Source organism: Parasteatoda tepidariorum, chromosome 1 (assembly GCF_043381705.1).
Source record: "Parasteatoda tepidariorum isolate YZ-2023 chromosome 1, CAS_Ptep_4.0, whole genome shotgun sequence".
NCBI classification, from domain to species: Eukaryota; Metazoa; Arthropoda; class Arachnida; order Araneae; family Theridiidae; genus Parasteatoda; species Parasteatoda tepidariorum.
In genome coordinates, this window is record NC_092204.1 from 67,308,731 (window position 1) to 67,335,089 (window position 26,359).

At 26.8% G+C, this 26,359-nt stretch overlaps 1 protein-coding gene across 2 annotated transcripts; it reads left to right on the forward strand.

The window, feature by feature from the left end:
* Positions 1–24: 24 nt before the first annotated feature.
* LOC107456637 (palmitoyltransferase ZDHHC5-A) lies at positions 25–24,090 on the forward strand. Of its 2 annotated transcripts, XM_016074544.3 has the most exons (8): positions 26–537; positions 3,383–3,504; positions 3,606–3,760; positions 10,050–10,222; positions 11,278–11,380; positions 11,970–12,061; positions 13,992–14,094; positions 16,488–24,090. In XM_016074544.3, exons 1-8 carry the CDS (start codon positions 446–448, stop codon positions 17,541–17,543), a joined length of 1,896 nt encoding a protein of 631 aa, XP_015930030.1. In that variant the 5' UTR covers positions 26–445; the 3' UTR covers positions 17,544–24,090. The 2 variants fall into 2 exon arrangements, with proteins under 2 accessions (XP_042900783.1, XP_015930030.1); XM_043044849.2 differs by lacking the exons at positions 10,050–10,222; positions 11,278–11,380 and having other exon boundaries at positions 25–537.
* The last annotated feature ends 2,269 nt before the right edge of the window (positions 24,091–26,359 follow it).

Genomic DNA, 26,359 nt, shown 5'->3' on the forward strand with positions numbered 1-26,359 from the left:
ATCTTTATAAGTACACTGCGATTTTAACTCTTCTATCTAATTGTTGTTATGAAGATTTGCTTAAAATGTCAAAAGTTGTCGAGCCTGTCTCGATTTTCTTAAACGTGTAAACCTTTTAACGACGAAACATTTTAGGAATAGATAATATTTTGAAACCTTAATTGCTAATACACTAAGTTAATTTATGCACTTTATGATTGACTCCATAAATTATTTAAGATCTGTGTTGAGATTGTTTGTGAGACTACGATACATGAATTAATTTAAATATCTCATTCCGTATTTTAATTAACTTAAGATTTGTTAAAAATCTCAACCATGTCCTTTATACTTTGTATTTTAAATTGATATTGTATTTCATAACATTTCGGATACAAGTAGTAATGAACCTTACTTAAATTCTCCTAACTTGGGGGAACGATGCAAATTTTTTTTAACTATTAAGATGGGAAAGTGTACCCCAATAACAAGAATATTACCTGCTTCTGTTGCTTGGATTCTTTTGCTTTGTGCAACGGGAATCTTTTTTGCTTTTCCGTAAGTAGTTAATTTTTATTAATGTTAATTCCCCTTTTCTTTAATGTAGTTCCAGGGGGCACAAGGATTGCCTTATAGACAGATGTCAACTCTCTTATTAAGGAAACATAAATATATATAATAGGGTTATATATATCTTAAAATATCAAAGTGAAAAAAAATAGTTTTTCTTTTTTTTTTGGTTTATATAATACTAAGACCCTAAATTAAAAGTGATTAGGCTATTATATAGTATGATCATGAGATATTTTTACACTTTTAGTATCAATGAATAAAAAATATGCATTTTTCTTCCATAAGCATTATAAGATGATAAAAAGAATGATTAAACATTGCTTTTCATTTCATCCTTACATACAAATGAAAATTTAACTTAAAAATGATATGTTAGTAATGTATGTGAAAGAATAAGTTCTCTTTTTATTGTATGTATATATGTTTCATTATATATGTGATTATATACGTATATACAATCTGTGGTTCTTGAAGAATATTGGTTTGAGTGTGTTTCTATAAACATAAGCAATGTTGAATTTAGGGATGTAACAAATAGTGATTTGGCTGAATAGCAGCATTTTTTGTTTTTTTAAAAAAAGCATTAATAAATATTTTTTGTTGAAATAAGTTTTGCCATTATTGAAAAATAATCAAAACTTAGCTGTATTATTGGTATGGGGTAAAAGGAAAAAAAACTTTACTATAAATGTTTAAGATAATAAAGATATTAAGATAACAAAAAAGATTTAAGATCAAAAAAATTAACAGTAGCAGCTATTAAAAAACACTTTAGTAAAGTTGGAAAAAAAAAAAGAAATAGAAAAAAAGTCTTAATTCTGTAAACAAAACTTTAATGCTAACTATAATATTTTCCATAAATGTTATTCATGAAAGAACAGAAGAGATAATGTCTATCAAAAACGCTTTTAAAAATGCAGCAATATTATAAAAATGCCTTTTAAAATATAAAAGCAAAATGAAAAAAATAATAAATTGATCTTAATTTTTGAAAGAAAATTTTAAAGCTGTTCCAATTACCATATTTTCAAGAAAAAGTAAAGATTAAAGTTTAATAGAAATCATCTTAATTGCCTTAAATGTCTATTAGAATAAATTTTTTGAAAAAAAAAAAGCTAGATAGAAATAAAAATTAAAATCTTTCTCCATTTTTATATGAAAAATTTAACGCTAAAGTTATTAATTGAAAAAAAGATTACCATTAAAGAATAACGTTCCATAGAAGCGTTCTTGAGAAAATGCTGCCATAATAAAATTGCTGATAAATATAAAGCTAAAAAAAATCAAAAGAGAAACTGAAATTTTTTTTTCTTAGTTCTGAAATATAATTCTAACATTGAGAATCACCGTTTTCTATGTTACTAGTTATCTGTCATACTGCACAAGAATAATGCGACAATAAGAGAATAAAGTATATTAGAAACGCTTTGTTAACATGCTTTGCTTTTAACAAGCACAAAATAGAAAGATAAAAATAATAAGCTAAAATGAAACAAAAAAAAAGTTCTTAATTTTTAAACATAAAGTGTTGAAAAAACGATAAAATTGACTTTCCTGAATATAATCAGAGATGATTGTGCTCCGGAAAAAATCTGGATTTCCGGATTTTTCACTTACCGCGATCCGGAAATTTTCGGAAATTCAACCTGCAAAAGTTTCAAGTAATCATCAATCACACTTATGTATGAAAATTCTTGTATATTTTATTTGAAACATTAGAACTAAAATTTATACTTGGCATTTCTTTGATTTTTAAATATTTTTTTTCTGGTAGAATAATAAATGTGATTAAAGATAAGAGTAAACTTAAACATAATTATTAATTTAAATTATGCTGCATATAATTTATTTAGAATTTCATGTTGTGAAAATATCAATGATTTAAATTTTTAAAGACATTACTTTTTTGAAATGGGTCATTAATGATTTTAATCAAGTATTTTTCAGGATTTTTGAGTTGGACTCATAATCACCCCTGTATAATTAAAAAAGAGAGGAAAAAAATCAACATTACAAAACTCACGTCTCTGTATCAAGTAATCTAGTTTCAATTCTTCAAATTTCACTTTTCCAAGTGTCTTTCAGTACATAAATTAACAAGTTTCAAACTAAACAAATATGCATAAAAACTTTTTCTAATGTATACTAAAAATATGATTTTAGGTTATTCTTTATTAAATCTATGAAAATTTCCCACAAAAAACTTTGCTGGTAAATAATCTTCCAATTAATACTTTGCGAATATTTGCATAAGAGCCAAATGCCGAATAATGGTCAAATATTCATTGCGTTCCTTGTTGAATCCAGTAGTTATAGAAATAAAAATATAAGTTATGTAATATGCAAAATTAGTTTTGCTCTTTCGTACAGTGAATAATTTTCTCAATTTATAGTGACTTTTTTTTCTCCTGCTGCTTAACTATCACTTTAAGTATTAAACACTAATATGGAGTGAATTTATCAAAGATGTCAACCTTCTTCCATCAAAAGCTACTTTTTGATGAATCAAGATAACATGTCTTATTTACTACTGAATTGGTATTTAATATTTATAGTGGTAGTGAAGATGTTCTGTTTTAGGGTTGCATTATTTTGTGTCATCTTGGCAATGATTTTATTCGCCACACTCCATTGGCATTGTAGGTAGATTTTAAGAAGTAAGGGAAAAAATTTGGTGACCTAAAATATTTTGTTAAATTAAGGATCACAGAAAAATGTATTTGACTTAGTGTGATATCAAAAAATTGTGTTCTTGAAATTTGTAATATTGAGACTTGACTATATAAATGCTAATCAAAACATTTGACTGATTTTATTTTCAATTTTTTAGATGCCGATATTTAATGTCAGTGTATTCTATCGGAATTCCTATATTCCAAGGAGTGATTACTTTTTTTGTGATTATAAATTTTGCTTTGGCCACTTTTGTGAATCCTGGTATTATTCCAAAAGGTAATTCTTAGATATTTTCTTTTATACAAATTTTGTTTTTCTCTTGAAATGTCCATAAAACTTTATGTTAATTTAAATTATATCCAAAAAATACTTTATAGCTCAACCAGATGAGTTGAAGGGTGATGGTATTTCACCTACTTACAAAGATATTGAAATTAATGGGATAAAAGTGCGTTTGAAATGGTGTGTAACATGCCAGTTTTACCGTCCTCCCCGATGTGTCCATTGTGGAGTTTGTGATAATTGCATAGAGGTAGTAATTTTATTATTTTATCAATGTTTATTAATATTTTTAATTATATAAGCATTAGATTTTTATCTGTCCTGTTGATCCAAAGTCAAGTGGTTTAATATTGGTATGTTTCCAATTTTATTGAAATCTTACCAAATCTGTTGCGCTAAGTTCATCAAAATTTTGCCTGAAACAAAACTTTTTGCTGCACTTACATCTTTCAAAACTTGTCTGTGATCTTTAAGCTACCAGACATTGCATACAAACTTAAAAGATTAGGCTTTACCATTTACTATTGTGATTACGTGTAATAAAAATGACAAGTAGATAAAAAAAATTGCTCTGTTTGCCAGAAATATATATAATTACTGATCCATCGTTTCCCAAATGATGAGAAAGGGGTTAGTACTTTTTATAACCAAGGAATACTACTTTTATAACCTCTAATTAATTGTAACTTTTTCCATCTTTGATTATATTAGATCCAATCTATAATTTAGTCTTTAGGTTTCCTTTATGAAATTATTTCAAGTAAAATGTCAATGAACGGGAAATGGCATTTTTTAACAGAAAATATGTTTCTAATAATATATTGAACAAATAAACATTTATAAAATATTGCATTTGTATTTCAGATTGCACTTTTCAAATCAAAATAAAATAACTAAATTCTTTTATGACGGAAACCATTTTTGAAATAACCATTTTCAACATTTACAACTGTTCTTTTACATTTATTTTGAAGTAAACCATAATTTGGTTTATTTTATTCATTTTCAGCTTATGTATAAACACTTAAACTAGACTAGACAAGAATATAGCACAAGGACTGCAAATTTAACTGTTGGAAATAAAACCTAATTTAAAATTGTTAACGATGAAATGAGGAAATATTTTCACTCTTCTAAATATTTTAATAGTCTTTTATAGGTTATAACGCCCTCAACTATCTTAATAGAATTTTATTTATAAAGTATGGGCTCCGCCAAAAGAAGGTTTATTAATTAGGGTTGCGTAGCCAAAAAAATTGGGAACTGATCAATTGATTCAGGTCATTATCTAAAATGTTTCAACTCTCTTGGCCTTATCAATAATGTGTGTGTATATATATATATATATATACTTTTCCTTCATCTTAGAACTAATAAAAATAATAATCCGCAGCTTGTTAAAATGACTTACAGCATGTTCCTGCTGGGGGGAAATTTTGAAATTATTATTATTAGCTATTGTGGTGATGAAAGCTAAATCAAAAATTTGTATACTTTTAAAAACTATGATAAGGAAATTTTAAACTTTGTTACAAGAGTAGATTTTGATCATTTTTGATAGATATTTTATTTGTCAAAACTGTTTGTACTGTGAAAAATTTATCTTCTTTGTTGATAGGTTTACTTAACTTATTCAATTATCTATTTAAAGTTTTTTGCAGGATAAATTTTTTTAAATGGTGATTATATAGAATAACTTTTCTTATATATGACCTTCTAAAAAAAGCATAAAATTTTGTGCAAATATTATATGAGATGTGTTCTAAATTAGTGTTTAAAAAATAATCTAGTTCTTGTCGTTATAGTGATAGAATTTTAAACTTTTTTACTTACTTTTTTTCAATTCAGTTAGATGCTTATAGTAAAAATTCTAAAATGGCATTATATTTTTAGTACAAATAATGCTTATGCCGCATACCAGCTTTAGAATATAAGAATTGCATCATTCGAGTAACTATTCAGTGCTAAGAAAATGGATCGATTTTATGCTTTTTGATCTCAAAAGAAATTCTCAGTATTTATTTATTTATTTTTTCAATTCACTCAAAACTTATACAGATGAAACGGCTTACAAATTTTAGCCTAAGAGGAAGAAGAAAAAAATTGCCTCATTAAGATATTTTGAAAAACAATAATTATTTTAAAGTTTAATTGCAGGTGGTCCAGTGACAGGGAAAATAGGGAAAACCTAGAAGTATCAGGGAATTTATTGATTCTGGAAATTTCTTGGAAATATCAAGGAATTTCTAAAAATTTTTAGTAAAACGGGGAAAAGGTTTAAAACAATCGCACATCAAGCAATTAATACTTCAATCCATGAGCAGCGTTTCACTAAGAATGGCACAGACAAGTTTTCTCCCATATTTCTTCCAAGTGATATTGAAGTTTCGGATTGTATTTTCAGCAGTAATTTGTAATATTCTCTCTGTCGTTTCCCTAGTAGTTTCCCACATATAATGTATGAAACGATATCATACATTATATGGGTATGCAAATTTCAAATTTGAGCTATCACTTTTTTAAAACGTTCAATTTTTTGACAATTTTATCGTAATTTCTCATATTTTGATGATAGCTTTTTGGAAATTATAACTTTTCAGCCCCTTTCACTTTTTTTTTTTTTTTTTTTTTTTTTTTTTTTTTTTTTTTNTTTTTTTTTTTTTTTTTTTTTTTAGATTCTGATATTTTTATACACTGATATTGAGACTTGGAATTTGAGTCATTTGTTTCAAGCATTTCCATTGTAATTTCCCATCGTTTTAACATAGATTTTCACAAATTATTTGTCTTCTTTACTCTTTTTGCATAGTTTTTAAAATTCTATGATGTTTAAGTACTATGTTATTAGGAGATACAAATTTCGAATTTGAGTTATCACTTTTTGATGAATTTATTAGGCAGGTTATTATTTGGAACGATTTGGTACTATTGTAATTTCACGTCATTTCATGATTGTTCTTTCACAAGTTATTTACCTTTTTTTTAAAAAAAAAAGTTCAGATATTTTTAATACAATACCATTACGGCATAAGTATTTTGAATTTGAATTATCACTTTTTCATTTGTTTAATTTGTAAAGATTTTATAATAAATTCATCTTGATGAATGCAACGCTTTTCAACTGTTATTAATAATTTTTCAGCCCTTTTCACATGGTTTTTTCAAAAAGTCTGATATTCTTTGTACTATGTTATCATGATAAGCTTTCCTTTTTAACTCGAGGAGTCACTTTTTGACTAACTCAGTTCACAGCATTTTATCTTTTGTCATTTAAGGATTGTTTTTTCAGCTGACATTAGTCTCTCTTTTCTGCTATTGCAGTGCAATTTTTTTTCTATCCCAATATTTTTAATACAATAATATAATTAGTGAGTTTTGTATTTTTGGAATCACCTTCACGCTTGATTCGCAAGGATTCAATCTCAAATCCACATCAAATGCCAATGATTTTTTCAGCAGTTGTTACAGTTATTTATTGCTTTTTCAGCCATTTTAGCATCGTTTTTAAAATCCTGTTTTTTTTAAAAATATTCTATTGCAACAAGCATCAATTTCAAAATGCGAAAATTATGCTAATTTTGAAACCGATTTATTGAATGCACTAATATATCTGCTGAATTATTTTTAAATTAAACTAATTCTTTAAAAAAAAGATTTTTTATGATAAAACTATATAGACTTGTATATTTTAGGTCTCTTAAAAGCAATGCAAATATTTGTGAATTGCGAGCAATGCAAATATTTGTGCAATGTTCCTTTTTGTGGTGAATGTTCTATTTTAGGGGGATAAAATGTCTTTTTTCTTTTTTTAGGGGGATGTAATGCCCTTTTTAAGATCCAGACTGAAACCTGTCTTATTTTCAAACACATAATATTTATTTTATTATATAACTGTATATGTCCACCAATATAATTTTTGATTTTACTCTGATTGATTATAAATATTAAATGATAAAGTATTTTTTTTAAATAAAATTCTATATTAAATATCATCTGCACGATAGAGGAAAAATCTTGGATTTTCAGCGAATTGGAATATGTCTTCTCACTGGACACCCTGAATTGAAATATAAAAACAAGCTTTTCCTCTTTAAAATGGACATTACAGCTAATAAAAACAAGTCCCTCTTACTGTCGATTTAGAAACAGGTTTGTTACTTTTCCTATCTTGAACTATACAAATCAGGGTAGTACCTTTGTCTTTAGAAAAGGTAGGTAGTGGTCACAGTTATTTAATTTCAATTTACAGTTGGTGATGTCATCAACCGAGCAAGTGCAGAGACGTGGGCCTTTGACAATGTTGTAAGTGGTGCTGATCTAGATGATTATCATGGGAAAAGTGAAAAAAGTGTGATATCAGTTGTTTCCTCAGTGAAACAACTGATGATGGAATTCTATTGCATAGTGCATAGTGTTTTTAAAAAGTGCTTAAAGGTGCTTATTTTCGATTTTATTTTTTAAAAGCTCTTAAAGGTGCTTTTTTATAATGGATGTTTTTAAAAAGTGCTTAATTTTCCCTTTTCGAAAATGAGATTTTTCTTTCTTTACTTTGTCGATTTTTGCCATGCATTATTCAAAAGCGTGCTTTTCACATTGTTCTATTCAACATTTTCACAATAAGTTAAACCACAATCTATTTCGGCGTCCCATCGGTCCTTAGCACATGAAAGCTCCAGTCATTTTACATCTTTGATGAAATACTTGTGGGTTCGTATATGAATATACTGAACTGGGCTTGGTGAGATTCTTGTACTCTCATATACAACTATGCATTTTGCAAGATATTCTCGATTTCAGGCTTCATTTTCCACCTTTAGATATCGAACCAAAAAACCTCTTGATCTTTTTATAATGGTTTATATAATCAAGATAAGAGTTCTTTGTCAGAAACTGGTTATTTTATCATGATCATGCAAAGTCTTCGAAAATTATATTGCATTTTGTTAATGTCTGTAGTGCTTAAAAATATTTTTTGAGTGCTTAAAAAGGTTCTTATTTTTTGTTGAAAACTTTGGCTACGCACCTTGTATTGTGATTATCATTCTTTTATAAGCACTTCCTTTGATTGCTAGCGTGTTGTTGATTCTAGTTGTATTGGAGCTCTTGTTATAAAAATGAGCAGGGGAAATATTTCTTTATTTGAAAAAACTAAGCAAATGGTGTAGTATGATATGCGCTATAAGATTTTATAAAAATCAATAATTGAATCAAAATATGGAATTCCTGCTTGTTCTCTTACGACAGTATTTAAGAATTGAAAACAAAGTGAAGCAGTTTATCTAATCAATGAGTTTAAGCCTGCCAAGAAAGAAAAAAGATGAATGAAAACTGCTAAGAATGATTTGCTTTATTTAGATGGATGAGAGTAGCAAGAAAACAGAATATATTTTAACTAGTACTGGACTGGAAGAAAAAGTAAAAGTTTTTTTTTTTTTTTTTTACAAGAAACTCTTATTATCAACAATTTTAAATACTCAAATGGATGACTGTCAAGTTTTAAATAATGTTGTAATATTGTATGCTAAAAGACATGTGTTGTAATTATACATTTTCTTTTCTTTTTTTTTTTACAGATATAATATAAATTCTTTGATATAACTGCTCTTTAGTGAAAGTCATCAGAAATACCTTTTGCTGTCTTATCGTACAACATGAAAATATTGCTATCTTTGAACTTTGCTTTAATAAGATTCAACTATATTATCCAATGCTTTTAAAAGCTAGCAGTTTTTTCATAATGCTACCATAAATGTTTATAGTTAACTTATACTTTAGTTTCAAATTATTTTATAGCAGATTTTTTTATTTGGATATGTTTCTTAATATTGTCTAATTATTAATAGTTTTTGAAGGAGATGTTTCGAATGTTGTGACTTGTTTACACATTTTACTTATAAAGTTGAAAATATAAAATCACAATAAGAACGCACTGACTATACTAAGGAGTATACCTGTTTCTATTTGCTTTAGGCCAGCTTAACTTCACCTAAATTAAAGCTTCAGGCACTTGCAATAATTTAAGCAATACTTTATTGTTAAAAACCCCCGTGCATAATGAACATCAAGAGGTAACACACTAGCTAAGCATAATGATAGGTGAAACATAACTGATTTCAGCAGCAAAAATTAGCTAGATAGCAGTAAGCACCGAAGTGCGAGTTACAGTTTTATTTAAACTCTCACATAATTTACATGGTGTTGATGCCAGCACAGTTTGATTATTTCTGATTTAAAAAATCTATGCAAATTTAAAGCCATGACATTACAAAACTTGATTTGTTGCATTTGATAGCCCCACTCTCTAATGGCAGGCCACTCATTTACCCAAACTAACTGTTGTAAACTAAAACTCAAAATTTAAACAAAACATACAAATTTTGGCTAGCAATATCTGCCGAGTGGTGTCGTCGATTTATGGAACTTTTCAGTGTATGGGTACCTTAATTATATAAATATATATGTATTTATGTTACTTTAACCTACGTAAAATTTTATTTTTACAGTGGTTTTATATGATGTAAACATTATTATTTTTTTAGACATTTGATCATCACTGCCCCTGGGTTAACAATTGCATTGGCCGACGTAACTATCGTTATTTCTTCTTGTTCCTTTTCTGGTTAAGCATTCATATGATCTCAATTCTATGCCTTTGTTCTTTTTATTTGAAAGATCATCTTGATAATATTAAGAGGCTCACAACTTTGATGACGTATCCTTTAGTACATAATTTATTCTTTTGATGTTTTCTATAAATAGGAGCCAGTAGGAGTAAAATCTTAAACTTTAGAGTTGACTACAGTACTCAGTTTCCAACATTTCGTGCAATCCTGTTAATAGGTTTTACATGGTGCAATAATTTTTATTTGACACTATTTTATTTTCAATGTTTGATTCTGTCAGGAAAAGTAATTATAATTCCTTTAAAAAAAACTTCACAAAGTCAGAAAATTTACTCATGTTCTGTTCATTAGTTTTAAAAGTTTCGGAACTATTGACACAAAATTCAGTTTGACCATCCCATCTGAATAATACTAAAGGAAAACAAAAAAAATTTTAAATTCTAAATAGATAAAACTTCTTTGAAAAAAACTCGTTAAAAAGCAGCAGAAATTTCAAAAAAAGTATGAAAGTAGCAATAAAGGAAATCGCTGTTTTGACCTGGTTAAGTGAGTTTTTATTTTCTGATGATTTTGTTTGAGTTTCTTTTCTAAATTGGTTATTTGTATTTCATGATTTTTCCTGAACTTCTATACAAAACCATTGGGATACTGAGTGAGTTAATTTAGGCATTTGCTTCTCCCTCAATAGAAATGGTTTTGTTTTATGACTACCGGGGCAGGTACCCTCTGAAGACGTTAGCTTCGGTGGTCATATTTTTATTTTATTTCCTTCGTTTCCTTTATTGCTACCCATCTGAATAACCAAGATTAAATTTTCCAATGCATCTTGATTTTTTTTTAATCAAAAGGTTGCATCAAAACACATAATCAACACATTTTTATTAATATTTTCGAATACAAATAAAAGTATATATATTGAAGCATTTCCCTTTATATTAAATCTTTTTTTTTAACATATAAAGGGAAAACAAAACAGAATTCTTACACTTAGTCAATTAAACTTTTTTTTTTTGTACTTTTTATGAGTTGGTAAATTAATGATTCAGAGTACGCTCCACTTTCTCTGGCTCCTGGAAAACATTCAATGTATAAGGCAAATATTTATATGAAGCTTCAGTTGCTAATTACTTAACTTACTAAATAGCCTTGGTATTATTGCTTTAATAATAATTCTCTTTATTCCCATCCTTGGCCTAACAATCTATCATCTGATGTTAATAATCAGAGGAAAGACAACAAATGAGCAGGCAAGTGTTTAAAAGATATTTCAATTCTCTGTGTTTTTTCTGTTAGTTTCTATGAATTTTATTAAGACTTGTGAAAATTAACAAATTTTTGTATTTTAATGATTTTGTGAATTTAGTTTTGCAAGTTCTGATAAGTTTAAAATTTCTTTAATTTTAAAACTATTGGCTGATGCGGCTTTTTGTCAGTGTACAAAAAGGTAACTAATATTAATTTTGATTAAAATATTTGATAAATTTAAACAAATTTATATTAAAAAATGAGAAGAATTTGTTTTATAGTTTGTAAATCACTCAAAAAGTAAATGTTTTTATTAATAGCTTTTAGAAAGCTAAATAAAATATGTATATGGAATGGGACAAAAATGGAAACTGTAACTAAAAAATATCCTTTAACAAACTTGAAAATGACTAAGCTTAATTCTGACAATAAGTAGGCAAAAGCAATTATTTCTTGTAAAAACAATTTGCTGCAGTGTGATTAAAATTGCATTTGTTAAATCATATTGGATTATTAGATTAACTAATTCAGTCTATATGTTTATCAAAAACTTAATTCTTTGTATTGCAATTTTTTTGTTTTTTATTTAAGGTGACTGGAAAATTTTCTAAGGATAAAAATCCGTATTCAAGAGGCTGCTGTAAAAACATGCTATATACTTTGTGTAATAGTCCACTTCCAAGGTATGCAATAAAAATACTGTGTGATTTATTAACAAATTTTTAATCCTGTTGTCGTTATATCATTTTTTAAATGTTTTACTGTGCTAAGTGTTTTTGGTTACTTAATATGTATGAAACTTGATTGTGTTCTAAAAAATGACCTTATGTTTTCTCATGTTATCAATTATGCCAATTATTAAAAAAGAGGGCCAGGAAAGCTTGGTTGGTAGGACGTTGGACTCTTGTTTGGGAGAATGGGAGTTAGAATCCAACTGGCTGAAGAATTCCTGTGTTGACTGGTGCATGTTAAATCTGTTAGTGTCACAAAGTCCTCCAAGTTCCCATAACAAATCAATACCTCTGGGCATATGATCCAAAAGCTCCTTTGTCTTTTTGATAGGGTTCAAAATTACAACGCTAGGGCCATAAACTCAAAATTGGGTCAGCTATTTAACGAGGGTATAAAATAAATTGATTAAAAGAGCTTTTACATATGAAGAAAGAAAAAGGATACTGAAAAGAAAAATAATATTGAAAAGTTTTGAACTTACATTTATTACAAATGTTCGAAATTTAAATTAATTTCACAAATTTTTCGAAACTCAATGTAACATGATCAATAATTTCTTGGTGATAAATTGTCTAATAATACATTAAGTTCTTAGGTATGTTTTCTGTATATACTTTTCCATTAACAGTTGACTAAATATATAGAAATTAAAAACTAAACCATAATTATCGCATTGCACATTTTTTTATTATAATTTTTTTTAAATTTTATTGTTTGTGCAGAAACTCATAAACAGGAAAATTAAGAACTATCTGTTTTTGCATAAATAGTAAATGAAAAGCATGTAAAGTAACATCTAGTTCGGACAACAAATTAATCTGTCATCAAATCTAGGAATAAAAGGTTTAAAAATCTAAAATATTGAAATGAAGTTTATATACCTGCCTTCTATTTATTTATTTTTTTTTAAATTTTTAAATATTATAAAAAGTTTTTTTTATTTTTCTACTCTTCACAAACATTTTCATTGACATTTTGTTGTTTGTATATTTTAAATGATGCATCAGAGCTTCCAGCAATTAGCTTAGCATCATTTATTATATATATATTTTAGGTAATTATACAAATGATGTTAATTACTGCAAACTTGCCAAATTTCAGCCTTTAGGCCTGAGTTTCAGGTTTTTGTGCCGAATCTCTGAACCTCAGCCTCATAAAATATTTTCTCAGACTTTTTTCTATATCACTAAATGCATTGGAGGACCCAGGCACACTTTGCATACAGCCCTAAAACTCATTCTTCCAGTTAAGTGATTTTATAATTCGAGTATGTTGATTGTTAATTCTTTTTAAATATATATAATTGAAATTTCTAATGAATGTAAAAAAGAATGCATTAAGTCTGTTTTTAACAAAGTGTGTTAAAACGGATGATTTCTCTTATAAGAGTAATATCTTAATTTGTACTAAAATAGCTTCCTTCTTAATTTTTTATTCTTTTGATGGGATCAATACCAAATAATATAAAGTTAGTAACAAGGAAAGTAATGCTTGCAGGTGTTGGTCAAACTAATGCTAGTATTAACCATAAGGTTTAATTATGCGGTTCGTAGGAGAACATTCAGTGACTTCACAAAAATCCGCTTACTTGTCTTGTTTTTTGTTTTTTTTTAAGTTGACAATTCTGTTATTGGGTATTGTCATATTTGTTTAAAATCAATCACTTATAAAGTTCTTGTACTGGTTTTTAATCATGAAATGCATTATTTTTTTATATTCTAATCTATTAATATTTATTTTCACCAATATTAAAAGTTGTCTCTTTGTTTTAGTTTTTCTAGTAAATAAAATTATCTGTTTTAGCTTCAAAAAACTATGCAGAGGTAATGTGTCTTTTTAATTTAATAAGGCAATGTACTCACTCAACTGCTTTCATTCCAGGTTTAAATCTGATGGCACTTTTTATTCTTTAAGTAATCGGTACTCTTCAAGAAGTCTGAAAGAACAAACTTTTCATGAAAGTCAGAGTTCTAACTCTCTGAAGGTATTTGCTTTTGTGATATTGACAGTATATTGCTTTAAAAGACATTTTTTTTTTAATTATTTGAAATGTGACATTCATTTTTCTAAATTTCTTATTCTGATTCTTTTAATTTTTATTCTTCAAAAAAAAAATAATTTCACTCTTTTTGCACAAATATTGCAAAATATTATGTTTTTATTAATTGCAACTACATTTCCTAGTTAATTTGTACAAAAATATTTTCTTTGTTATGTTATTTTTTATTGATTAAATAAAAGAATGAACTAACTTAAAATGTGAACCTGATTGCATTTCCCAATATGTTTAAAAAGAAAACAAAATGGTCTATTTGCATTGATTTTTTGTAAATCCATGTGATTTTTCCAATAATTTTTTAGTAGGTATTTATTTTATTTTCCAGCCAAATTCCCTACGGTTTTTCAAATTCTGATCTATGTTAAGTACATTATTACAACATGCAAAAATTATTATTTTTTTTGTAAATTCAATTCATGGCAATTCTATTGTAATCTCACATTGTTTGTTGGTATTTTTGCTGGAAGTTATTTATCATTGTTTTTACCCATTTCACATGGTTTTTCTAATTAAGATATTTTAATTATGTTATTACAGCATTCAGTATTTATGTATCACTTTTTCGTGCGTTTAATTTTTGCAATTCCATTCTAATTTCACATCCTTAAATAGTAGTTGTTTAGCAGTTATTTATTATTTTTTCTGCCTTTTTCACATGATTGTGTCGTAATTTTTCGAACTATTTTTTATTACTTTTGAAGCCCTTTCTATGTGGTTTTTCAAATGCTGATGTTTTAAATATGTTATTACAACATGCAAATTTTGAATTTGGGTTAACACAATTCATCACAAATACGCACATTTTTGTAATCTTTTTTTTTCTACTTGTTTTTTTCTTATCTTCATGTTCATTATATGAAGTCATTATGACTATGATAAGTATATATTTCAAATTGAATGAGTAACTTTTTGGCATGCTCAACAACTGTATCGTAAATCCATATCATTTTTCAACTACTTCTTCTAGGATTTTTCAATTTTGACGTATTCATTATGATATTGTGGCTAGCTAATTTCCTATTATAGATCTTACTTTTTATGCATTTGATTTAAGATGATTGCATCATAAATCCAAATCAATTTCTGATCACTTTTTTGACAATTATTACAGTTACTTATCATTTTGGAAATCCTGATATTTTTAATACATTATTAGTGCAACATGCAACTTTTTCACAATGCAAGAACTGCACTAATTTTAAAACTAATTTATAAAATGTTTAAATTTAACTGAGGAATTGTTATGTTAAACTATTTTTCTTTGAAATAATATTTTTTTATTTGTGAAATTACGAACTTAATACGTTTTGGTTTTCATGAAAGCTAAGCAAAAATGTTAGTAAAATACAAGACCCTTTTTTAGGAGATATTATGCCCTTTTCAGTTTTTAGCTTCCTGCCTTTTTTATGGTCTAGAATTAACCCTGTATTATGTGGTTATGTGAATAGCTTTTAAATAATGTATTTCAAAATTTATTAGTGTTCTATCATTGATTATCTAGCAAAAAAAAAAAAAAATTCAAGTAATAAATTCAATTCTCTGAACAAAGCAGGTACTATGTGCTATGTTATGAACATATAAAATTAACTTTTAACAATTTATCATAACCTGAATATGTTTCTAGCAATGTAGCTTAATATATAGAAGCATTATTTCATTAATTACCCAATGAGATCAATTCAAATACACTATGCTCTATCCACTAATTCCATTTTTTAGTCATGACAATAAAATTTCGTTTTGAATTTATGAAAAAGTGTAAATAATATAAAAGCTTGGCGCCTGACTCGACAAAGTTTTTATTTTTGTTTTTAGTTAGTTTAAAAAAAATTTGCCTTTTACTGAAAACTTAGTGTTTTATTATATTAAGTGTTTAATATGAGAATTTAATCTTCAACTTTTTTGTCTCTTTTCTTTTTTTCTTCTTTTGTCTGGTTTGAAAGTCCCTCTATTATCTATTTTGTTTTATTAAAGCATTTAACATGAGTCACTAATAACCTTGACATCTTTCCCACCTGAGGTGACTTAAATTTATTTAGTGGATTAAGACCAGAGATCAACTAAAAATAACGCATTGTTTTAATCATACTGAAATATATGGATTTGTTATAAAAGTATTTGACATGAAAGCTCATTACTTATTTAATTTTTTAGACCATAATTTTATTTGCTATTTACTTAAAATGACTAATATGAGCACTAAAAGTACTTAATATGGAAGTTTATCAATCAGTTTAGAATGATTCATCTGTGTTAAAAATCTTGTATTCTTAAAAAATTGATTTCATACTTTTTCTTATTTGAAAAATTCATTTCAGGCATCATCCGTGCATTTTACCTATTCTGACAAAAATGACTTCATGATACCGAATCAAACACTTTCAACTGACTGTGAAAGCTCTCCACCTTCATATTTAAATCGTGAGAGTTTACATTTAAGCCTTAGTGAATCACTTTATACTAGGCCAGAATCTCATTCAAAAAATAGAAGCTCTAGAGCATTAACACCGCCTGTGCCAATTAGGTTTGACTGCTCAAGAAGATCCCTTCCTCCCCACAATAGGCTTCATGCACCTTCTCCTCATTACGTAGTCGCTCAATCAATTCATAGTCCTCCATTTACAAAGGATGTTTCCAGAATGAGTGCTTGTACCTCCGGACAATCTTCAAATCCAACCCTGTATTGTTCTCAAAGTCAAAACCCTTCCTTTATGAAGTATGATTATGGCGCTACTTCAGCTGATGCCTGTGCACCTAACTCCAATTATTATTCTAATGTGTACAATAAACGGAAAGATATGTTTTCTAAGCCGGAGGGTATTTCTTTTACGTCTCCTGAATCTGCAAGCAGTGGGAAGATGCTGGCATCTGACACTTGCTGTCTAGGAAACCAGACAGTGGATAAATTGCAAGAAATTGCTAACAGAACGATGATTGGAGGGCAGTGTACTGATGTTTCAGTTCTGGAAGCATTTCCGAAAGGTTGCAGTAGTTTTCATAATAGTCCTAACAAAGAACATTATGATGGTCATCAATTGTTAATTGCTCATACACCCCAGCAACTGTATGTAAATAACTGCGTAGATTGTCAACAATCTTCTTCAAATCATTCATGCCAGAGCAGTGTTTCTGGAGAGTTTGCACGCACTCCAGGCAACAGACCGTTATCTTTTGTTAAAGCAATGGAAATGTCTGAGACTATGGACTTAAGTGATTGTGATTTACAGCATCCTCGATTTCATGTTAGTCAACATTCCAGATTAACTCAGAACTTATCTCCTAGTTATAAAGTTGTTGCTCCTAATGCAAATGTTGTACCTGATTACAAAACAAGGAAAAGTGATCCTGATGTTAGCTATGAAATATCAGTATGACATTTAGAATTTTAGATCTCAATAAAGGATTCTTTTATTTTTAAACTTATTGAATGGTCAGATTTTTAGTCATTGCATTTGCATAAGTAGGGTTTTACTGAATTACTTTCTTTGCATGTTTTAATTTTTTAAAATTTTAATAAACTTTGTAAATTATTATTTTTTTATTAATTTTGCATTAATTCTTTAACTATGTATCATCTTGGGCTAAGTTGTTTCATATTTTACCTGTCAAGCATTAGTTCAAAATTGAAAAACATGCACAGAAAACTAATTTTATGTTAAAAAGCCACCGAACCATACTCAAAACAGAGTAAAAAGATGACATTTTTAGGGTTTTTAACTAAATCTTCTAGATTATCTAAAAGCTTTACATTCATAATAAAGCTAAGTTTTATACAATGAATATAAAGCTAAATTTGTAGCTAAGTTTTTTTAAAATTATTTTTTACTTTTCACTTTTTAATTAATGTGATTATTAAGTACTAAGCTTATTGATAATACTTGATAACTTTTTTTTTGCATGACTAATACTATACTAATAATCTTGACTTTTCTAATAAATATACTTCATTTATTTTCTTAGTTACTGTTTGATAAATAGCATGTTTCAAAAGAAATATAAATTATTACAAAATATTGTCTTTATTAACATCCCATTGCAATTATTCATTTAGAAGGTAAAACTACTGTACATGTAGTTGAAAATCAGCGCATTTTCGATCTGTTTTAATAGAGTTAAACAAAAGCCTCATGACAATTCAACTTTAGAAAAATAATTTGATAGTCAGCAAGATTAAATATTCATTTTAAAAAAATGCATTTAGGCTGGAATAAAACATAAATATTTTACTGTAAGAAATTTATCTTACCTAACTGGCTGTTTCAGTATTTTTTTCCCCCACATGTTCAATAGTTAAACATTTTTCACCACAAGATCTGAAAATTACTATTTTAAAAGAATACAAGTGAATTGCTTATAAAGAATACTTTTCTAAAGCATTGCTAAACTTATAAGAATTTTTTAAATCTTGTTTTCATTTTATACATCATAAATTTTGGTATGGTTGCAATATTGTATAAAATAACTGTCGCAATACACCTAATTATTGTAATGCACATTATTGGTTGAAAGAAACATTTATTAAGCATTAGTATCACATTCTATTAATATAGATGATTCAAATATTTTTTATGAACATACACAAAGGCATTTGTCAGGATACCGTTCAAATGTAAAGTTTTGGAGAAAAAATATAAATTTTAAAAACAGGATTTTTATTGTTTTAATTTAAATGCACAGGAAAGGAGTGAGAGCAATCGGAATTTGTTAAAAGTTGTGGAAAAAATTTATTATTTAAATTTTTTCTGTTTTGTGAATCTTTTCATTTTAAGCATCACAAAAATCTAATTAAACACTTGTATTTTTTTAACAAATATGTTTTGCAATTACAAAGTAAAATGGAAAGTTTTATCAAAATTACTCTTGAAAATTACTAAACAGTAAATTATTAACATTTATTGTGTAAAAAGTTAGCATTTCTGAAGAAAAAAAATTTTTTTTGAACCATAGTTTACTTTAACAAGTTTTTCATATTAAGCATGGGATGATTTTATATATGTATGTATATAATGTGCCATTTTGTCTGAATTTTTTACCCATTGAACATTTATGTCACAAATTTTTTTTATTATTATTTCTTAGAAAAAGTCTTTGTTATGTTTTTGTTCAATAACAGGTGCAAAGTTCTGTGATCCAATTGTACTATTCTGGTCCTTTGATACTGTTGATTTTATTATGCATAATCATTATATAGTTATTATATGAATTGTTTTTGTGCTCAATGAGGGTGAGTGTTTTTAGGATCAATTTATATTTCAGTTTGTCATTTTTTGATTGCAATTGTTATATGTTTCTGATTTTGAAAGTTATATACTTTATATGTTTAAACCATTGTTATATTAGTTTTCATTGGATTGATGTCTTTTTTTTTTCTTTTATATATATATATATTGAAACGTTTAAGTGTTCCTTCTAATTTACAAATTAGGAAACTATTTTTGGCATTTATAGTCGAACTATAATTTAGGCATTAATTATTTTTATTACTTTTTTATTATTTTTATAAAATAAACATGCCATATTTTTGTTGTCACTTTGCCAACTTATACTGAGTCTTGGGAACTTTTTATCTTTGTTTTAAAATTATTCTTAAAGCTAAATTAAGCATTTGTATTAAAGCATTTGAAATTATTAAAATAGTAAAATTTTTACTTATAGAATTTTTTTTGGAAAAAAAAAAATTTTGTGATATTTTTCTTTTTATTAGTTTTTAAAAGAGCTCTCTAAAATTTATATAGTGAAAAATTTATATTTAAAAATAATTAATACCATTCATCCCTCTCCTCTATTCACTTCATTTATGAAAGGAAATATTAAATTCTGACACAAATAGTGTTGAAAGTTGTAAAACTAGTTTGTTTATACACTTATCTCTATTTTTTGAGCCTTGAGCAACTGTACTTTAATTCTACACGCATTATGTATGTCCTGAAAAATTAGCCCTGTTAAGTTTAATTAAAAGATACTGCAGTTGAAAGACTTGAAATTTTTACTATTAAAAATAATATTTCACTAGTTTCTCATTCCAAAAGTTCAAACCAAACTCAAAGTATATATTAACTGTCTCCACGGAGCTTTGTAACTGTCTAAATTATGTTTTTAAACTTGAATAAAGTATAATGGTATCATGCTAGAGGATTAAGTGCCTTTGAATAAATAATCACTGAAATATGAAAATGTTTGAAAGAAGAAAAGTATATCTCCAAAGCTCTGAACTACATTTTCTTATGGGCATTTTACTAATTTTGATTGTTTATCCAAAAATATAAGCCTATTAAATTTAAAAGAATTTTATTTAATATACAAATTATATTAATCATTGATAGCATAAATGTTATTAACAAATAGAGCAAATGAAGCTTTGTAACACTGATTGAAACAGTTCAGTTTTGTTTTTTAACTGTATAGAAGTGATTTAATATCTTATATTGACCCTTCTGTTTTTATGAAATTAAAGCCGGAAAAAAAAAAGTATGTGACCACTAAATATAATTTCAAAGGTAAATAAAAATGTTTGAAAAACAAAGCTTATAGAAGATAATAGGTTGTTTTTTAAGTCAAATAATCTATTCAATAGTGACATGTCTGTGTTAGAATTTTGTATTTTCTTTCATAAACTCCATATTTGCCTAAAAAAACATGATAATAATTTTGAATTTTTCTTTAAATTTTGTGACATAAAAAACCCAAATCATGCTGATTTAACTAATATTATATGTGTTTGCATAATTATGCAAAGTATTAGAGCTGCAATTTTCTTTAACTTGTTTGGTACTTTCCATATGGAGTTATTTGAAACATTAAGAACAGTCAAATTCAATACTGCTTCTGCCACTTTAGGTGTTTAGCAAATTTAACAAAAATGTTATGCTGGCAGTATAAAGTTGAGCTATTACCAATTAGTAAATTTAAGTATGTTTGTGGGATAGGGCTATAATTGGTATTATAAAAATTTGGAAAATTGATGTGGGTATTATTTTCTGACTATTTTAATTGCGATTGGACCTGATCCTGATAATTAGATTGGATAAATAACAAAAAGTTATATTGTAAGAAAATAACAAAATTATAAAGCTGACTACAGAAGCAATACTCTTTATGTTTGTGCTGTGTTTTTTGCTGCCTTTAGATATGTTAATACCTTTCCTCCAATTAAATCAAACACTAGTTCTGGGACAAAATAGTGCAGACTTTTCTATCCACTACTTTCTTAATAAATATCAACAAAAAAAATGTGTTTTTTTTTTGCAATGCAGTCAGATTAAGTTTTGAAAAAGCTCAAACTTAAGCTCAGGGGGTTGATAATCAACTTCAACCTCTTTTCCCCTGTGTACTAATTTGCATGGCTCAGATCAAGTTCTAATGTTCAGTATTGCACAATAATTAAACCGTCAGTGGCATACACTGCTCAGTATTTTCTGCAATATATTATAATTTTTTTTTTTTTAATAATTTGTTGGAATTTGTTATTTTGTAACTAATAGAGTAGATATATATATATTAATAGATTGTGTAAGTTTGAAGGTTTATTACTTCATTCCTTTAATTAGAAATATATTTTATTATTTGGATTTATTTCAAACGTTTTAAGGTGTTTGAAGTAACATTTTATTTGCATTTTTAAGTCATAAACTAGTAAATTGAAAATATTTTACTATAAAATGCTGAGCCAGTCGTTAAAATTATTTTTTTTCTAGGAATTTATTTTAAAAAGATTTTTATTAGCAACCATTTGAAATTTTTAAGGAATATTTAAAATTTCAAAGTTAAACTTAAAATCATGTGCGCTGAAATTGGTAGATTGTTTGAGAAGCAAAATTTGAAAATAAAAATAATATATCCTTTAAAAATTTATGAAACTTAATTGAGTTATGAACTTGCCCTACTTATTTTTTATTCTAAAAATACTTACATTTTCTTCAGCCCTATAATTTTTCTCATTTAATATGAAAGACATTTAATATTGCATCTGCATATATTCCTTTTCACCCTTTTTTATTTTCTTAAAGAATTATAATTTGCACTCATACCTTTACTTTTCCCAGAGCAATTTTATTGAGAAACTTTCAAAACATGAAATTTTATTTAAAAAAAATTTTATGCAACAAGAGTCTTCAATTATTAGTTTTAGATTGGCAATTACAGCCTCTAAAATAACTATTTTTAAAATTGTTTTCTTTTTTATTTTACCTTGTAAACCATTATAGGCCACACGGAAAAAACCTTAAACAATAAGTATGCAAAAAATTAATGAGTTTTGTAAAATGCAAAAATGTTCAAAAGAATATTATCAAATCAGTTTTTTAAAAATTTCTTGTTGCACAATTTTTTTTAATGTGAAAAAAAACACCCGCGTTAAAAAAAAATTAAAAAAATTTCCATTTATAATTCCCAATCTGATTGGTCGATAATCTAATAATTTATATATTAAAGAATATTGTTGAATAAAGTAAATAAAATTGCAATCTTTAGTATATTTGTGATAATTTAAGGAAGATTATTATATTAAACATTTCTTCCTTCCGTCCACACCTCTCAGCAGTCAAGTTCAATCATGAGGAAAGAAGCATCTTAAAACATGTAATTTAGTCCTTTTTATTAAAAATAATAAGATACTGAAGATAGAAAATATTAAGATACTGATAAGATATGGATTTTTTTTTCATTTAAATGATAGTTATGCCAGTCCTGAATCTTCTTTTTAATTAAACGCTTAATTTCATTTTGTAGTCAAAGCTGGAAAGCCATTCCCTCTGCTGAAGATAAAATTGAATTGGAATGTCTTTGGATCATCCTCAGGGATGTTTCCCAGACCATCGTGAACAGCCCATTGTGCTGCTGTAGTGTGACATTAAATGAAATACGCTTATTTTTTTACATTCTTAAAACCATGAAAATTATACAACTTTTGATTAGTTTAATGTTGTGCTTTTTTTCTTTATTTTAAGATGTAGGATGATGTGTAAAACATTAGTATAATTTTGGATTAAAACTTGTTTAAGTACATCATTTTAAATTGTGCATAACAACTAAAAGTGCTAGATTCTTCAAATGCAAAGCAATGTCTCTTTATTCATCTTTCTTTACGCTCTCTGAAAGTCTAGCTACATCACTGGAATCTACCAATTAATTGCAACAACACTATTAGCAGTTTCTTGTATAGAAATTCTATAATTTCTTTTTGAACAGAAGTCTCAAAATATTTTTAATTCAATTTTTTTTTTAAAAATTAAGGCAACCGACCAGTTCAAAAATTAAAGGATTTGGTCTGATCAAAAATTTAGAGAGGAGATGTATAATTCAGTTGATAATTTAAAAGATATGTAATTCTCTTCATGATACTAAATATATCAAACTATAACTTCACCAAAAGTACTTAAAGATTTTAAAATATTTCAAAAATGTTTGAGTGTAAATTATATATTAGTTATTACCTTACCATTTTAAAGAATCTCAATTTCTCAGTGTCAAATTTCGACTTTTAGCCTTATATTGCCATGATAATTTTTTACGTTGTCAATGTGCCTTCTAGTTATCTATTTCTTTCATTGTTTTCTTTTTTTTTCATGTATGTAATTCAAATCGGTAAAAAGTACTCTTAAATTTTTGTTTACTCACTATGTAAATTCATTCCACTCTATGTGTTTCTGATAATCTAGACTATTACATTTTCTTCATGTATTAGGGCGATTATAAACATGCATTTCTACATTTGTCTCTAGTTTACATAAAAATATATTCATTAATTTATTCTTTCTAACTTACAAGATGTTTCATTTTGTCTTATAACTGTACAATGTAGTTATTTTCAAGTGCAATTGATCATTGTGCTGAAACTAAATTCAGTTTCAATTGTATGTTTAAATATTTCCTTGATTTGTCTCTTGCTATTGAAAATAAAGTTGTAAGTTTACAATCCATAAAGTTTTTATCTTTATTTATTTTATGGGAATAAGCTGAAGCGTAAGTATTTATCTTTTAAAAAAAAAATTTAACGAGGAGTCTCTGACCTTTTTTTACAAACTCCTTGTGATTGTGTCCTATTCAGCATTTTTTTCTTCATAAAAGTCAATATTTTTAATTCTAGTCAAAAGTCTTAGTTAATGAAATAAATAATTAGATTGTATTCTGCCCCATGCCTCGTCTTCTCTTTACTGGGCCCAGGTTGTAACAAATTTTTCAGTAGGAAAATATTTAAATTTTATCACATTTATTTATTTTTTTAATAAATAGAAGTGTTATGAAAACTTTTGTTTCTCACGGCTTAAAATGCTCTAAATTATAACAATTTAAATTCATTGCATGATTTGATGCTAAAGAAATGATATCATGCGCAAACCATTTTCGTTATATGTATTTATGAAATACGTATTTACGAAATACATACGTATACGTATTACGATTGCGTATTATGATACGTACGTACGACATACGTATTTACAAAAATTAAAATAAAATTTAAAATTGACAGAAAAATGTGGATTTTATCGATTACCCAATTTGGATTTGCCAATAAATATGACTTCTTTGCAAGTAAAGTCTATAATTGCTTTTTTAATTATCAGACACTTATGCAGTGGCAGACTAAGGCTAAAGCGGGCCCTAGGCAACATTATAATTTCGGGCCTATTTTTCAGTCATGACGCATACTTTGCGTTTGATAGTTTGGCTTTAAAGCATATAGTGTGTAGTTCTATTTAATTATCGGGTTCCAAGAAAAACAAGGGTAAAAATAATATACATGTACAAAATTTTATTAAACGTGATTTATTGAAACAAACAAACATAAAAATAATTTATTAGAACAAACAATAATACTTAAACAAATATACCTAGATTGATTAGTTGTATTGCCTTTTGTCTCACTTTTAATTCTGCAAACTCGTCAATTAGTTTGTCATAATTAATACAGTTATTTAATAACTCTTTTTTTTTATATAAAGTAATGATAAACTATTTAATTTTCGTTGGCCTAATGTGGATCTTAGAATTTTTTTATTCTGACCATTACTGAGATTGATCTTTCATCGCTTGCATTGCTTATTGGAAGGGTTAAATAAATTCTCAGAATTATGTTTAAATTAGGGAATGTTGCTATAATATTATTATCATGGATACAGGCGAAATAATATTTTATTTACTTATAAAAGTCTTAAATTGTAATACTTCATTTTCCAGTTTTGCTAGGTTTAAATCTTGTTCATAAAATTTTAATTCCTCTATTGAAGAGTCACAAACATCACTATCATGAAAAATTGTTTTGAATTTATTGTTAATAGTTCTATATCCCTCAGATCTTTTTTTAATGTTGCTAATTAAAGAATAGCATAGAACAAAAAAAATATTAACTTTAAAATGTTCTTTGCCACTGAATCATATTTCATGTTCTGGAATTTCATCATGAAATCGTATTTTCTGCCGTTTTTTATCATTAGTATTTGCAATATCTTTAACTTTTTTTGCTTCTTTTTCTAAATTGTCAAAATCATCTCTAACAGTTTGTATGAAATCTATCAATGAATCATATATTAAAACTGCTGTATTTGGGTCATTCTCACAAAAAGGTGATTTTTTAAGTCCCGGAGTAAAAAATATTAGGAAATACAGCAGATTTCTTAATATTTTCCCTCATCATTTTTCGTAAAGTTGTAACTTACAAATCATATGCATTTCTGCTAAATGTATTTAATATTTCATTCTTATTTTTTAGTAAACATAACTTCAAAATCCCCTACGTCTGTGACACAAAATAATTTTTAATGGCTGTTAAACAATTTAAATGTTATATTAATGATTTTTGTAGTTTTACCTAGTTAAATGTTTATAGTAACTTTTTATTTAATATTTTTTTTAAAAAAAAAAATTATTTTTGTAACTTTCTTTTTGTAAATCAGACTAGTAAACTTTGTCCATCAAAAATGAAATCACCCTCCATGGTCAATTAATATAGTTCGGTAAATATGCAATAAAGGGCAGCATATGCGAAATCCCTATAAGACAGCTGCTGGGAGGGGTAACCATTCCATTTTCTAATGTTAAATATCAGTTGTTTTTGTTCTCTTTGGTGTCAGTTTTGGATTGTTGTGTTCAACTGGGGTTTGGCAAAGTTCTCACCGTATACTCCGTGGACATCATAAAGAAGGTAAGAGAAAATTATTTTATTTTTGATAGATGAATTTTAGATTGCAAAAAT